Genomic DNA, 14,579 nt, shown 5'->3' with positions numbered 1-14,579 from the left:
GGCGTGAGAGTATTCCTCCGCAGCGTCCATTGTGCATGAAACATAGCGGCAGTCGCGAACAATCATGGCGAAAGAACTGCACGCGGGGTTCCTTAAAAAGGCGACTATGGCATCAACCTCTTTCTCTATATCATTGCCTTCTTTTCTCTTCCTCTTCGGCGTTGGCACGTGCGGCACGTCACGTGGCTCCCTCGCAACCTGCTGCATCAGCCAGTCACACAATGTCGTCTTTGTTGCCGCTCCGTCCCTGTCATCATCTTCCCGCACTTCCAAGACACGCCTACCCATCAGCACATATAGACTGGATCCCCATGCAGTCAAGAATATTGCATCACTCCCTGCGGCACGCTGCAGCACCACCTCTCGCATCACAGATCCGGAGAGGAGCTTCGAGAACTTCACAACCCCGTCAAAGGAATTGTCCACCGCCCATGTGTCACCCGTGTGCGTGTGTCCCACATCCGCAGGGACGAAGGGCAGCTGCGTCAAGTCTGTAGAGGACACCGTCCACTCCATTGTGGCCAGGGACAAAGTCCTCGTCAACAACTTCGTGGTGTCGTCGCTGCTGCTGCTGCTGCTTGTAGCGTCGGCAAACACAAACAACACTTCGCGCCTGGACCAATTGAACGACCACGACCTCAACGATGCATTCGACTCAAACGGCAAAGCCAGACCGCCGCTTCGTGTCTCGCTTTGCATTGTCACGCATGCCGGCCCCACCGCGAGAAGAAGAGCGCTCACACGCCGCGTCGTCCTGCAGTACATCACAACCCCGAGCGCGTGATCAACATCGCCGGCAACGGCGCCAGCAGGGGATCCGTCCATCATGAGCACCTCCGTCGAGTCCCCGGTAAGGCCTGGGTGAGGCAGCGTTACGCGGCCAACCAACGGCAGTCGTGTCACCTCAGCCCCACGGGTGGGGTCAAGCGCGTAGCAGGCAACCGATTCGGCGGTGCGCACCACCAGCGTTGTGCCAAAAAGCACCCGCATCTCCTCAATTCCGCTGGAGGCTGGCGGTGGGGGCTCCAACACGTCCCGCGACTCCTGCACACTTTCGTTGCCGCAGTAGCAGCGGCGACGGAAGTGAATGCGGCCCACTTCAGCGTAAAAGACGCCGCACTCCTGCAGCGCCGCCCCGGGAGGATGCCACGGCGCAAGGCACACGGTACTTTTTGCCAAAGAAACCTCCACAACCGAAGAGGAGGCGGATGACAGCGTGGATCCCGGCAGTGGGCAGAAGTACACGACCTGTCGGCCGCAGGCTGCCATCGTTGACTCGTCCAGAACCTCGAGACGCTCGCAGTTCAGCGGCAGTTTTGCCACCTCCGTCATGTGTCTGTGAGTGTGTGTCGTTGCCGCCGCAAAAAAAAAAAAAAAAAACTAAAAAAGCTGAACTGCAAGTCCCTATTCCTGCTCATACCCGTGAGTGCATACAGAAACAAATATATTTATATATTTAAAAAAAATAGGAATAAAAAGAGTACGGCACAAAAAACAGGCGTCACGCATCGCCCCCACCCGCTCAGAGAACAGAGAGATGCGGTGGCACACATCAGTCCATGTGTCCACGGCAATATTTGCAAGCGCATCCATACATTCAGAGGGACACACACACACACACACACAGAGAGAGAGAGACTGAAAAAAAAAAAAAAAAACCGAATGAAACAAACAAGTGGCCGTTCTGGCCAAAAAAAAAAAAAAAAAAAAAGGCAGCCGACTGGTCCGTGCGTCTCCTGTTAAATCCTCATGAACGGTGCCAATTATAACATCTGATGGCGTGTCACCAACAGACACGCAACGCGAAAAAAAAAAAAAAAAAAAAAAAAGAAAAAGAGAGGAGGGAAAGTGATGGTCGTTCCATTACAGAAGCACAAACATGCACAGAGAGAGAGAGAGATATGCACAGGCATTGCAATGACATGCAATTCCAGCAAAAACAACACCAATAAAAATTTAAAAAACCAAAAAGACCAAAAATGAAGTTAAAATCCCCCTTTTTTGTGCGTGTTTTTGTTTTTTTCCTCCTTTCCCCTCCCCTCCCTCCACCCTTTCGTTTTTCGTTCTTTTGCATCTTCTTTTTTTCTTTTTTTCTTCTCGGTTTTCGCCCGTTTGTGTACTTCACTGAAGAAAAACTGAAAAATAATACCTCCCCCCCCCCGGGTGGCACCGGCAGCTCCCACGGGCAGAGAAATGGAGATCCGCACAGGCGGCACGAGATACGCATGCGGGGCGGGAGGGGCAGCAGCCCCCCCAAGAAAAAAAAGAAGAACAAAAAAAACATGATTTTTAGGGGCGACTTCGAATGTGTGGGACAAAAATAAGAACGCACACACGCACGCACATGTGCCGGTACCAATAAAAGTATGTAAATGGATAACGCACGTTGTGGCCGTCGTAGCCGTGGGAAGAAAAGGGCACATTATAGATAAAGATATAAATATCCAGCGCTAGCGCCGCACACATGTGTGCGTGTGTACGTTACATTTATTATTGACAAGGACGCGTCGTGTAAAATTCACCGTAAAGCCAGAATTTCTGCGTCCATTGCACTGCCCCAACATCAACACCCCCACCGCCACCACCAACATATATATATATACACACACATACACACAACAAAAAGACGCGTGCACGTAAATTTTGCTCAGGCGTCGCATTCCTATCCCTCTGTGTTATAACATTCATCCATGCATACATCTCTCTCACTCTCTTTTTCTCTCTTTCAGTTTTTTGTGTTCTCTCCCGCCGCCGCAATCCCCTCACAAACACACACACATGCCTCCTTGCACTCCCTCCCACTTTATGCGCAATCGGCGGGACACAAAATGACGGTGAGAAAAGGGCTCAAACAAAAAATGCCTGCGCCACGTCAAAAGGGGGTCCACAAAACTCGCACACCGCATTCGCCACGCACCTCTCCATCCTCCTCCTCCTCCTCCCCCCGGCGCCTGCAGTCGTACTGACATCATGGCCGCAGAGAGGCACACGGCCAATTCAGCAAAGGCTTCTCGCGGTTTTTTAAAAAAAAAAAAAAGGACTTTGTCCCCATTTCTCCCTCTCGCTGTTTCCGCGGCACAGTTTTTTTCTTTTCTTTTTTTTTTTTTTTTTTTTCGTTACGCCCCCAGACGCCCTCCGGCTGCAGGAAAAACAATTTTTGTGCCGCGATCAAAAAGGCGCGTCCCTTCGGTGAGGAGTCAAACAAACGAACAAAAAAAAAAAAAAAAAAATTTCATGTGTTGTTGTTGTTGTTTTTGCTTCTCTTTTTTTCTGTTTTGTTTCTTCTGTTTTTCGCTTTTTTAAAAGACACACAAAACAAAACAAAACAAAACAAAAAATCACAAGACGCACACAAGGAGACAAACACCAGAAAGCAGAGGAAAAAAAGAGACGGAAAAAAAAAAAAAATTTCTTTTTTTTTTTTTTTTTTTTTTTTTTTGCCCAAAGGAAGCCGAAATGATAATAGCCGTAATGATAGTAAAAAGATGAATCAAAAAAAATTTTTTGACCATTTGAAGGGGAAGGTAGAGTTATTATTATCGTTATTGAAAAAAAAAGAAAAACAAAAAAAAAAAGGAACACAACAACGGTCGAAAGGGAAAGGGGAACAAATGCCTACGACGATGTTGCGTGCGGCCCACCACCACCAGCGGCCATTCAGTTTTATTTGTTCTGCCTGTAAAGTCTCCTCCCCTCCCCTCCCTTCTCTTCTCTTCTCTTCTCTTCCCCCCACCGGCGTACAGGCAGACGACACCAAATATTTGCATGCATGCGCGCATGTACATAAATATATAAATATACACACAAAAACTTTCTCTTCTTATTTCTTTTTCACTTACTCGCATTTGCCTCCCCCTCCACCCTACACGATTTCCGTCGCGTCGTTGACTTCTGCACACACACACACACACACACACACACACAGAGAGAGAGAGAGGGGGGGAAAAAAGAAGGAAAATAAATTTAAATAAAAAAAAAGGTGTTTGTTTGTTTGTTTGTGTCTTATGGAAAAATACAATCGCAGATCCACAGCAGTCATTTCAACTTGACGCCTCACACAATTTTTTTTGTTTTTTGTTCTCTTTTTTTTTTTTTTTTTCATTTTGTCTAAAATAAAAATTATACTTTTGCCTCGTCTCCACGCAACACGTGCCTCCTCCTCCTCCTCCTCCTCCTCCTTCCTTCTTTCTTCTTTCTTCTTTCCTCCCCGCTTTAATTTCCCCCCCCCCCCCTTTTTTTTTTCTTTTTTTATATTTTTATTTATTTGTTTATTTGTTCCCTTTCCCCATTATTTATTTCCGAACGTCCCCCCGGCCCGGCCTAAAAAGGGGGACGGGAGAGGAGGACGTGGGGTAGCGGAACGACATCCCCCACTCCCCTCTTTCTGTCTGTTTGTTTGTTTGATTTTCCCTTTAAGAAAAAAAAAAAAAAAAAAAAGAGAAAAAAAAAAATTTCATTCCTTCTGCCTTTTCTTCTTTTCTCCTTTTCTTCCTATGATGTCCGCACCTTCACTTGGAGACGCCTCGGTGCTCACTGCTGCGTCATCGTGATGAGGCGCAAAAGTTTCATAGTAGCCTTCGATAGAGAGATGGCCCCGGACCCTTCACGCGTCAGCAACACGTGCAGTTGGGGGGCAACAATTTTTCGCACAGTTTCCAGTTCATCGCACACCTCCAAGGCAAGTTGGAGCACGTCATCCACGCAATCCATGGGGAACTCCGCAGATACGTTTAGCAATTTTGTTACAATTCCCTGAACAAAGGGAATCCAAAAAGTAATTGTGCAGTCCTCTGCCTCGTTATTTAGCATTGACATCCATGCCGCCTCATATATCGGGAGGCTCATAAGCGTATTCACTGCAGTCAGCTCCCCTGCTTGGCTCAAAGACAAAAGCGTGGCCCGCTCAACCCCGCACTGCTTGGAAATCGTCTTGCCATTAGCGCATCCTCCAGAGGCGCCAAGAAAGGTGCTGCTTGTTGCCGGGGATGAAGTTGTGGGAGGAACGGAAAGGAATGTCGGTTTGTAGTCATTCGTAACCACTGAAGGTGTAGCACGCGAGGTTGGGCGTAGGATCTGTCGTTCCATATCCTCTATGTACTGCTCGTACACGGGAGCTGCCGGTGGTGGAAGGCCACGCTCCTCGTTGGTGAACTTCGGCAGTCCCGGGACCGAAACCAAGGCGCCCTTGGGGCTGTCAGGACCGTACACCACACATGTCAACTCGCTGCCATAGACGCAGCCAGTGTCAATGCCGTACGCAAAGGGATGCTCCTGCAGTCCGGAACGGGCATCGTGACCAAAAACAACAAATTCCGGCCCCTTCCAGTGCTCCGCCCACGGTTCCCCACGAGTTCCCTTTACCACCGCCTTCCACTTTGCCTTTGTAATGGTACGAGCCTTCTTATCTTCACTACCACCAATCTTCTCTAATCGTCGCATATGCATAATTTCAAACACATCCTGATTTTCAATGGAATTATTCAAATTGAGTCCTGCGTGTACCACGATAACATTATATTTTGGAATGCGCAGTATGTGTGGAAGCGAACGCAAATAGTCCTGGCAACCTTGAGGAAAGGAGAGCGCAAGCTGCATCACGGGATCAAGTTCCTCCTGTACAGTAAGCTTTGGTTTCCGACATCGGGCGATGCAATTGAGAAGCGTACTATCATGGTTGCCTAGCACTCCAATGGCGCCCAGCTTCTGTGCCACCCGCACTGCTCCTATAGAGTCGGGTCCCTTATTGACTAAATCCCCCGCCAGTATGAGACAGTCCTTCCCCTTCTGGTAGTTTACCTTTAGCATTAGCTGTTCAAGCTGCTCAGGGCAGCCATGGACATCCCCCACAACAATGTAACGATGTTCACACGGGGGTGCCGTACGAATGATTGGTTTTTGTGCATTGAAATTGTCTATAGGCTCAAGCAACCTTGGGTCTGCTGCGGTGCCTGCCACCAACGTTGACATTCGCACAGCGCTGGGCTCGACGTTAGTCAGGGCAATTGCTACGGGGAACGACGACGAACCCGCATCCCGTGAAGTTGAAATGGTGGTGCTGGAAACCGCCTGTAACAACTGCTTCAACGCGTTGTTGGGCGATTGCGCCGGGGTGACCGCCTCCTTTTCCTTTTCTTGATTCAACATTGGCTGCTGCAAAGATCGTGGTGTGGGACGCATATTGCGTGTTGTTTTCCCACCACCACCACCACCAGTAGCAGTAGCAGTAGCAGTAGCACTGCCTTGGTTGCCCCTAACCAATTTCAACTCGCTGGTGGAGGGGTGGCTGCTGCTGCCGGCGCTGCCGGTCACGAGAGTCATTGGCGATGTGGTGTTGCTGCCGCGCCCGCTATTGCCTGCCTTGATTGTGTCCGCCTGCTGCGGCACCGCATTGAAAAGGCCACGGCCGCCCATGACATCCTTCAGGGCGGCGGCCACACTTGTTGTGGGGGTGCTCTCGGGGCGCTGGACCGAGTCGACAACACGTGCCCCGTTGCTCAGCTTCAGTAGTCGCAGTTGCGAGAGAACGGCGCTCTGCGTATCCATTTGGTAAAAATTCGATGTCGCAACCGCCCTCGACGTTCTTCTGAAACCAATTTGATTTTTTTTTTCTCTTTCTCTCCCGTGTTGTTGTTGACTTCTTTTTTTTTTCTTTTTTTTTTTTCTTTTTTTATTTCCTCGTTTTCTGTTGATTTTTTCTTCTCTTTTTTTCTCCTCTTTTCTTTTCTGTTCTCACTTTTTGTTTGTTTGTTCCCCTCCTTCCCTCCGCCCCTTTTGTTTCTCTCCAGTCACGTGTGAGTGCGCGTCCTTCTCTTCTCTTCCTTTTCTCTACGCTTTCTTTCTTTCCTTCCTTCTTTCCTCCTCCTCTTTTTTGTTTTATGTCGCCTCCCGTCCACTCACACAACTTGAAACTCCTCCTCGTCCTCCTCCTCCTGTTGCCGCTGTTGGCGCACCCGCCCCCCGCCGCCGCCTCGTGTGTCCTCTCGCTGGTGGTCCGCTCCTCGCCTCACGCGTGCGTCAGCCCGTGTTCGTCCGCGCAGCCAGTGGGTCGCAGGACGCCTGATGGGGGTCGCACAGCAGCAGCAGCAGCAGCAGCAGCAGCACTCGACGGTCAATCACGCAAAAAACAAAAACGCAGCAGGCACCACAAGCCACGCACGCAAAGGGGGAAAATAATACACAAAAAACAAAGAAAAAAACCCAAAAAAAAAACAAAAACAAAAAAACACACAATAAAAAAAAAGGAAAAGAAAAAAAAAGAAAAAACTGACAAATATAAATAAATATATATTTTTTCTCTTTCCCCACACACACTCCTCGTGTTGTTTCTCACTTCCCTCGCAAGGAGGCCGCTGCTGCAGGAATGACAAAAATGAGTGCTGGCAGAAAACAAAGAATGACTGAGTGAGGAGGCGCTATGTTGAAATTCAAATAACAAAGAACCGGAAAAGAAAAAGAAAAAACTCAAGCGGTCGCCGATTGGAACCCCTTTTTTTCTCTCTTTTTTTTTTTTTCCTTTCACTTCTTCACTTGTCTCTTTTCCTTCCTTCCCTCCTTCTGCTCTTGGCCAGCGTGTTGTTCTTCTTGTTGTTGTATTTCGCCTTCGCCCTCTTATGGGCTTCTCGTTGCGTCTGCACGCCTATGTGTTTTAATTCTGGACTTTGGGTGTGAGGAGGAAAAGGGGAGGGGAGGGAAAAGAAAAAAAGAGAGAAGAGAAAAGAATGAAGTGAGCAGCCACAGCAGTCAAAGACACAGGGCAGGAGAGTCACGCAGTACATCCCGTCCCTCCACAGTCGCTTGCATTGCAAAAACACTGCAAGCAGGCATGTGCAGAACTATTTATTGGGGCGTGCCAAAAAAAAAAATGAATAAATAAATAAAGAAGAAGAGCGGGAGTAAATTTGGACAACAGCGGAGTACGGCAATTGTCTCTGTCTGTCAGCGCCGCTCCCCCTTCCCCACCTCTCCACCGCGTCTCGGAGGCGTGGCTCACCAAAGGTGCAGTATGTCGCATACGTCCACCTCCTGCAGCTCCCCGGCGTATTCCTCCCAGACTTGTTTGACGTGGGCATCCATCAGTTGCTTCTTGCGGGTGATCCACTCGTGTTCCTCCGCCGTTAGTCGCGGATCCGGCATCTCCGTGAGGCGCGTGAGCAGAAAGAACTCCTCAATGGCATCGCCATACAAAACAAATTGTTTACGCAGCACTCGCGTGGCACTCTGCACGGCGCCCGCCGCCTCAAAACTAAGCGAGTGGTATGTGCGGCGCAAACCGGCACCACAGCCCTGTCGGGAAAGGCTCAGGGTGGTGTCGTACAGCTCCGTGATGCGCTGCTCCAACCGTAGCAGCGGACTTGCAAAGGCGCTGGGAATTTCCCCCGCACAGTGCAGACTGCCGTCGGCGCACGGAAAAAGCAGCGTTGGACCAACAGGCCAAAGCGCAGTCAGGCGGTCACACCAAGTCAAAAACGGAGTCTTGCGGTATCGCCACGGTAAACGCCACTGCTCGCTCGGCTGAACTCGCAACGGACGCGACGGCAGACGCAGACAGCGCGTAATCATGCTGCTATAGCTTCCGTCAAGGCCAACGACACGTGTATCCGGCGCCTCATCCGCCACGAGCCCCGGTGGATCCCAAAAGGAGACCGTCATGACATTCCGCTCATTGTCAACACGAACTAATTCATCACCGTAGACGGCCTGTGAGTGAACACCAGCAAAGGCGGTAGGTTCCAGTGCACATGTCTTAAGAGTAAACCCGACCCCACACAAGCGCGTCCAAGAAAAAATGTCTGCCTGCTTAAGAGCACTCATTCGACTGTTCCACGTATTGCTGTTGCTGAAACCTTGGCTGTTCCCACGCTTATCGTCTTCCTGATCTATGGAAGCAGTTTCCCACTCCTCCGCATCCCCACCAGCCCTGCCCCGTGGCAACAACTGCATGTATTGAGTCCCCCATGTATATAACCCACAGGAAAGAAAAGGGTAGCATAATGCCACCGTCGTGCATGCAGATTTCATTTCGGCAGAACAGACAGGCGAGAGAGTAAGTCCTGTCAGACGATATACTAACACACGGTCCATGCTGGCCACCGCAATGAGGTGATCGCCACCGTAGCCCTGCACAGAGATGTCAATTGCCCCACCATTTGCGATACAAGCCACTGAGGATACGCGCAGCGGCTTCACATGCACAAGCAAAAGGCGCCCCGATGCAGGGTCGGTCGTGACTCCAGCTGACTGCACCGCTGTGCCAATAACAACAACATCCTCCACAGGACCAGAGAGTGACTCAATGCACATCGGAATCTCCTTTGATGCCATCGGAAGTCCATCAACCACGCGAAACGCCTCTGCATCCACAGCACTAACAAGTGAGATGTCCTCCCCCCGATCTGTAAGCGCCACAATGGTGTTGGAAAGGGGCATGTAAATGGCCTTGGTAAGCCTGTGGTCATAGGCCGTGATAAAAGGCAGTTGTATTGCATGGGACTCTTGGTACTTCACGGGGCCTCGCTGCAAAGCACCATTTCGACGAAAACGGGTTGCGTTTGTCGAACCTGGCGGAACGAGATCCGGAAAAGACCACATGGCAATGCCCATGCCATCCGATAGCACCAGCATGTAAAAGGATGCGGCAGAAAAATAAAGAACAAAGCCGCAACGAAGTGGCCTGGGACGCACGCACGCCCCATCCGCAGAGGTCCGCTCGTCACTCCCGCTGCTGTTATCGTTAATGCCGCTCCTGCAATCCAACGGCAAAGGGAACAATGCGACACGCAGCCGTTCCTCCACCACAGCAGCGGGCCCCAGCAACAACAGCTCCACCACGTGAGCATTGACCGCCACAAGATTAAAGTGGGGGCGGGCGACGAGCCCAAAAACGGCGGTCACGGACAGACACATTTCCGCCCGGAATGCTCCGCCGTCAACATCCTCCATCGCCGTTAGGAAAGGAAGACCCTCCGCCGTGGCGTAATGCAACACTGCAACCGTGCGGTTTATAAAATTGAGTCCCACTCCGCCATCCATAACTGAAAAACCTGACAAAACGACAGCGTCAACAGGCAACACGTGGCGCTTCACGTCACCCTCGCCCAGCAGCCATACGACGATCTCTTGTGACCACAAGCACGATGCTACGGCCCATTTGGAAGACTCCGGTAGCCTCCATGCGGCCAAATGAGACACATCACCTGACACACGTTCCTGCAAAATGACATGTGGAGTTTTCCTGCCCTTGATCGAAAGGATTGTAACGCGTTGAGAATCCGCAACGGCAAGGAATTCGTCTCCGGCAAAGCATGCATTTGACGCGCAATCCATTCTTGACAGAATTTCTCTCAGAGAGTTGCGTGTACCCGCAAGATTCAGACATGTAGGCGTGCACTGCGCAAAAGAAAGTGACGGCGGGGATGACAATTCCGCCTTTTCATCGTCTGGGGGTGCCGAAAACGCCGCAAGGGTCGGCTCATCCAAGACAAACTCCTCCGTTTCTTGTAACTCCTCCATGCACCCTGCCGCTCCTCGCAAGAGAGCTGTACGGGTGGCGGTGGTCACCAAAAAATAAAGGGTCAAATTCAATGATCGCGACGCGTTCATGTGTGGTAATGCGTACATCTGATGAACGCCAGCAAATGCCGCATGGACTCGCAAAGGGGATACCACACCGGGCGATAGTCGCTGCAGCATGCCTTTTGAATACGTAACGACAATGTCCATGTCAGGGCCAGAGCAAGCCGATGTCATGGCGCCATGAGACAGTAAACCGCCAACGGCGCATCGTTCTACGAGATCAACAATGTACGTGTCAGAGATGCCGTCGCCCAGCAGCACGTAGCGCTGAGTCACTGGGTGCGGCTGAAAATTTGTGCTGTGACCACGATTAAACGGCAGAATCGATGTGGCGCGGAAACCGTGCGGCAAACCTCTAATACACGCAATGGGCCACTCGCCATCTTCACAATCCCCTGACTGAATGTTAGGCGCGTCACAAATATCACTATTGCCGTTGCACGACTGCAAGATCTCAAGGGACACCTCCGTCAGAAGGCCATTTTCAAGCAACAGCCACAGCACCTCCCAGGAACCGCACCTTTGCAGCAACACAGCGGCAAACGGGTGCTGCATACTGCGTGCGATGCGCACTGTCCTGTGGCCGCTTACCATGGTGAGCATGGCGCCCTGCGTTGTGGCATCAATGGCCAAAATAGACAACACATGTACACACCCGAGTAGCGAAAGAACTAACATGCGATCTGGAAGAGTTAATGCAAAATAAGGGGAGCCGCTTACAGTCAGATTCTTCAAAAGTTTTCCACGTGAAGAAGAAGAAAAGACCCCAAGCACACTCAACGATGATCGATTGGCGAAAACAAAAGCAAAGCTTTCAGGCCCCTGGGAATGCTTTGCTGGCATCGGACCCATAGACATTATGCGGTCATCCGAATTGCGGTGAAGCAGAGTCACTGAGACAGGCGGAAAACCATACGACTGCGTAACAGGTGGTGGACTCTCCAAATGTTTTCGCTCTGCCAATTCTGCAACCGTGCAGTGCATGAGCAGTTCCTCGTCGGATTGCTCGATTACATCACGTCTAAACGGAGCAACACCATATGAGAAAGGTCCCACACTCTGAGGAATGCTCAAAAGCCACTTCTCCCGGAAAAACGTGTTGGGTGCATTGTTGGGGATACCGATGATTATTGTGTGCATCACACCGCGCAGGATGCTACATTGCACCGTCGTCCCGTTCATACCAGTGGCAAAAAGCGGCCGAGCATCCGGAATGGAAGACCCACCAGCTTGACTGGCTGAAAACTTTCCACGGTACAGAACAATCCACGCATTGCTGTGGTGTAAGACATCATTGCAAAGCCAGGAGTTGGGGGGCGCAGGCAAATTTGCCTGATATCGCCCAACTAAAATCTCACAGTCCTGTGTGAGAACCAAAAAACACTGATGCGCGCACGCCACGAGAGCAACGGCGACACTCCCAACGTGCAGCTCGTCCCTTGTGGGGACAAATACGCAGCTCTCTTTTCCATCGCGGTCGGTCTTCCAGACGGGCTGCTGCACTTTTAATAAGGAGCCCATGGCGGTGAGAAAAACGGTAGTGCCGTCTTGAAGAAGAAGAGGACATACGATATGTGCCACGGAAGAGGGAACCAGTTGTCGCGTTGTCAACATTCCCGTCACAGAGATAAAAAGAGAAACGCACACACAGACAGTCAGTGTATCTACTCCTGTTTTTGTTTTGTTTTGTTTTGTTTTGTTCTCCCTTTTCTTCTTCCTTTTGCTTCTCTTCGTCTCAAATGAAATGCGTGAACGTATATGTCTAACGTGTGTATTCCTTACTAGGGCCGAAAAAAGAGACGTGTGTGTGTGTGTGTGTTAATACAGAAGAAACTCACATGCACATATATTTTGGCGTTGAACAGAAAGAGGAAAACAAAAATGTTAAATCAACAACAAAAAAAGAGAGAAAGAGACAGACAGACAGACAGACAGAGAGAGAGAGAGAGAGAGAAAAGGAGATTTAACAAAGACACAATAAATTAAATTAGAATAAAATAAATAAAATGAGCAGCAATTGCAATGAAGATAGATACAGATTGGTAAAAACAACAGAATATTCCTACTGAGATGTCACGGACCCTCCTCTTGGCCACGAAGGTTGTGATTCAGCGCATTGCAGCTGCTCATCTAATATCGTCGCTGTGGCGGAAAGGGAGCCGGCATTCCCGTTGGTGCCAAAACATTGGCTGCTACGCGGCGATCCTTGCAGATACCGGCGCACCCAACCGCGGGAAGCCATAATGCCGGCGAAACCTCCCCCGCCGTTGGGTACCGCGCTCTCAATACTAATAACAGACGTCGCTCTGGAACTACTCATTTCGGTGCGGTTTGTCATGCAGTTGAACGCAAGTTGTGTCGTCTCCTCGTCTGAAAAACCACTCTGCGGGCCGCGTTGGTAACTTGTCGGTTGTCCAGTGCTCATGGACGCGCTGCCAGGCTTCATCTCGTCGTTGTCATTCCATAGCCGTCCTGCCCGTGCCCTTCCCTCACGGTCGCCTCCGCATAACGAGCTTTCACTTCCAACCACACTCAAATTCGTGCCGTTCGTATTCGCTTGACCAGACTTTGCGGCGTTTGATACGCGCGGTCCCGTGATGATACCGTTGGGGATAAGTTGTAGCATTTCCTTCGTAAGTGGCAGGCGTGGCTCTGACTCAAGCCCTTGATCTGAGGTACTGACGGCGGTGTCCGTGTCACAGAACGTGTTGTCATCTTCAAAGGCACTTTCACTCTTCGTCTGTTCCACCTCGCTGGGATTTGGGTCAACGACTGTGGCAGAGGAAGGCAATGGAATTTCCTGCAGGAGCTGGTTGACCGCGTGGTGTGTGAGGGTATTGGGTGGATCTTCGGCCCTGTACTCCAGCCACACTGCCCGCGTGTATGGCCGCAGCGTCCCGTCTCTCGTGCAAAGAAGAACGACAGCCATCGACCCACGGCGGTGCGGCGGGGCAAGAAAGATGACATAGCGGTGTTCCACAATACTGCACGCCAGCAGTGTTCGCCCTGTGGAAACGCCAAGCGACACCACATACGGTGCACAGTCGGGATCGAGGTAATTCACCGGCAGACACACAAGGGCGTGGCAATTCGTAGAGGCAATGAACGGACGATCCGGAGAGACAATGATGTGCGGTTGTGGCATCTCGTTCTGTGAGGTGACATCTGAAAGGACGCTTCCATCCCGATCCGAGTCACGCGACTTCAAAAGACGTATCTGCCGCGTTAGTTCCCTCACCTCCGCCTCAAGGTTGCGGATGCGGGAGGCGGAGGCTTCTGCCTCTGTCTGCGGCCCAACGACAGCGGTAGCTTGCGCAGGGGCAGATGCCGAAGCGGGCAATGACACTGGCGCGACTGTTAGTCCATGTGCTGGACTGCTGGTGCAGGCGCCAGGTGCCGTGGAATGCGGTGAGATGTATTGGTTCACTGGGGAACCAAATGATGATGGGCGCGAGTCCTCGTGGTTAAGCACCCAAAAACGAATGCCGCCATTTGTGCGCGGCTCGTCGCCCACCACTGTTGGCAGAGCAAGTGACCTCCGCCCAGGAAGAAGCCCGCCACCGTTCGAAACCGGTGACGACGATGATGACGCCGTTGTAGCCACGGACATGCCCGCAGTGCCGCGCGCCGCAACCGCAGCCTCGCGTTCGATCCACTCCACCAGGTTTGCCGCTCCCTCGGGTGCGGGTGCGAAGCCCAACATCAGCATGAGATCAACAGCGCGATAGGCGCCCTGTTTTTCGACGAGACGACGCCAGATTATGGGGTTCATATGCACAAAAACGGGCTTCTGATATTTGGCGGAGTGGTACGCCATGCGGTCCTTCTCAAACGGCGTTATGTGTCGCCGCAGCAGGTGCCAACGTGCGTCCAGGTCGGGGGACCACAGCACCTCTGAGGCACCCAACTCTTCATCCTGAATATGACTCGCGTCCATCGCAATATAAGCAATTAAATCAGATTAGATGGATTAACCAACCTAGAAAAAGGACCCCTTATAATTTTTT

At 51.0% G+C, this 14,579-nt stretch overlaps 4 protein-coding genes across 4 annotated transcripts, besides 28 other annotated features; all 4 read right to left on the bottom strand.

The window, feature by feature from the left end:
• On the bottom strand, positions 1–1,332 carry Tc00.1047053509211.39 (hypothetical protein, conserved; the record flags this gene model as incomplete). Its single annotated transcript, XM_802899.1, has 1 exon — positions 1–1,332. A coding segment is annotated over one exon (1,332 nt), but the record flags the coding sequence as incomplete, so codon positions are not given.
• Positions 1–14,579: a sequence feature (heterozygous, non-Esmeraldo-like haplotype).
• Positions 1,441–1,468: a sequence feature (AT_rich).
• Positions 1,606–1,626: a microsatellite.
• Positions 1,691–1,711: a microsatellite.
• Positions 1,806–1,835: a microsatellite.
• Positions 3,082–3,114: a microsatellite.
• Positions 3,212–3,233: a sequence feature (AT_rich).
• Positions 3,238–3,299: a sequence feature (A-rich).
• Positions 3,311–3,336: a microsatellite.
• Positions 3,409–3,439: a microsatellite.
• Positions 3,549–3,575: a microsatellite.
• Positions 3,685–3,726: a microsatellite.
• Positions 3,895–3,924: a microsatellite.
• Positions 3,955–3,978: a sequence feature (AT_rich).
• Positions 4,062–4,099: a microsatellite.
• Positions 4,153–4,179: a microsatellite.
• Positions 4,180–4,299: a sequence feature (GA-rich).
• Positions 4,415–4,451: a microsatellite.
• Tc00.1047053509211.30 (serine/threonine protein phosphatase, putative) lies at positions 4,531–6,543 on the bottom strand (the record flags this gene model as incomplete). The annotated part of the gene is made up of 1 exon (XM_802898.1): positions 4,531–6,543. The coding sequence occupies one exon, from the start codon at positions 6,541–6,543 to the stop codon at positions 4,531–4,533; it is 2,013 nt and encodes a 670-aa protein (XP_807991.1).
• Positions 6,636–6,723: a sequence feature (A-rich).
• Positions 6,831–6,860: a microsatellite.
• Positions 7,072–7,100: a microsatellite.
• Positions 7,179–7,263: a microsatellite.
• Positions 7,269–7,293: a sequence feature (AT_rich).
• Positions 7,486–7,610: a sequence feature (GA-rich).
• Positions 7,670–7,719: a repeat region.
• On the bottom strand, positions 7,987–12,186 carry Tc00.1047053509211.20 (hypothetical protein, conserved; the record flags this gene model as incomplete). Its single annotated transcript, XM_802897.1, has 1 exon — positions 7,987–12,186. The coding sequence occupies one exon, from the start codon at positions 12,184–12,186 to the stop codon at positions 7,987–7,989; it is 4,200 nt and encodes a 1,399-aa protein (XP_807990.1).
• Positions 12,247–12,273: a microsatellite.
• Positions 12,476–12,534: a sequence feature (CT-rich).
• Positions 12,549–12,580: a sequence feature (AT_rich).
• Tc00.1047053509211.10 (hypothetical protein, conserved) lies at positions 12,635–14,509 on the bottom strand (the record flags this gene model as incomplete). The annotated part of the gene is made up of 1 exon (XM_802896.1): positions 12,635–14,509. The coding sequence occupies one exon, from the start codon at positions 14,507–14,509 to the stop codon at positions 12,635–12,637; it is 1,875 nt and encodes a 624-aa protein (XP_807989.1).

Source organism: Trypanosoma cruzi, genomic scaffold (assembly GCF_000209065.1).
Source record: "Trypanosoma cruzi strain CL Brener 1047053517171 genomic scaffold, whole genome shotgun sequence".
In the NCBI taxonomy this organism is placed as follows: domain Eukaryota; phylum Euglenozoa; class Kinetoplastea; order Trypanosomatida; family Trypanosomatidae; genus Trypanosoma; species Trypanosoma cruzi.
Note: the sequence above shows the minus strand (reverse complement) of the source record. Positions and strands in the feature narration are given on the sequence as shown.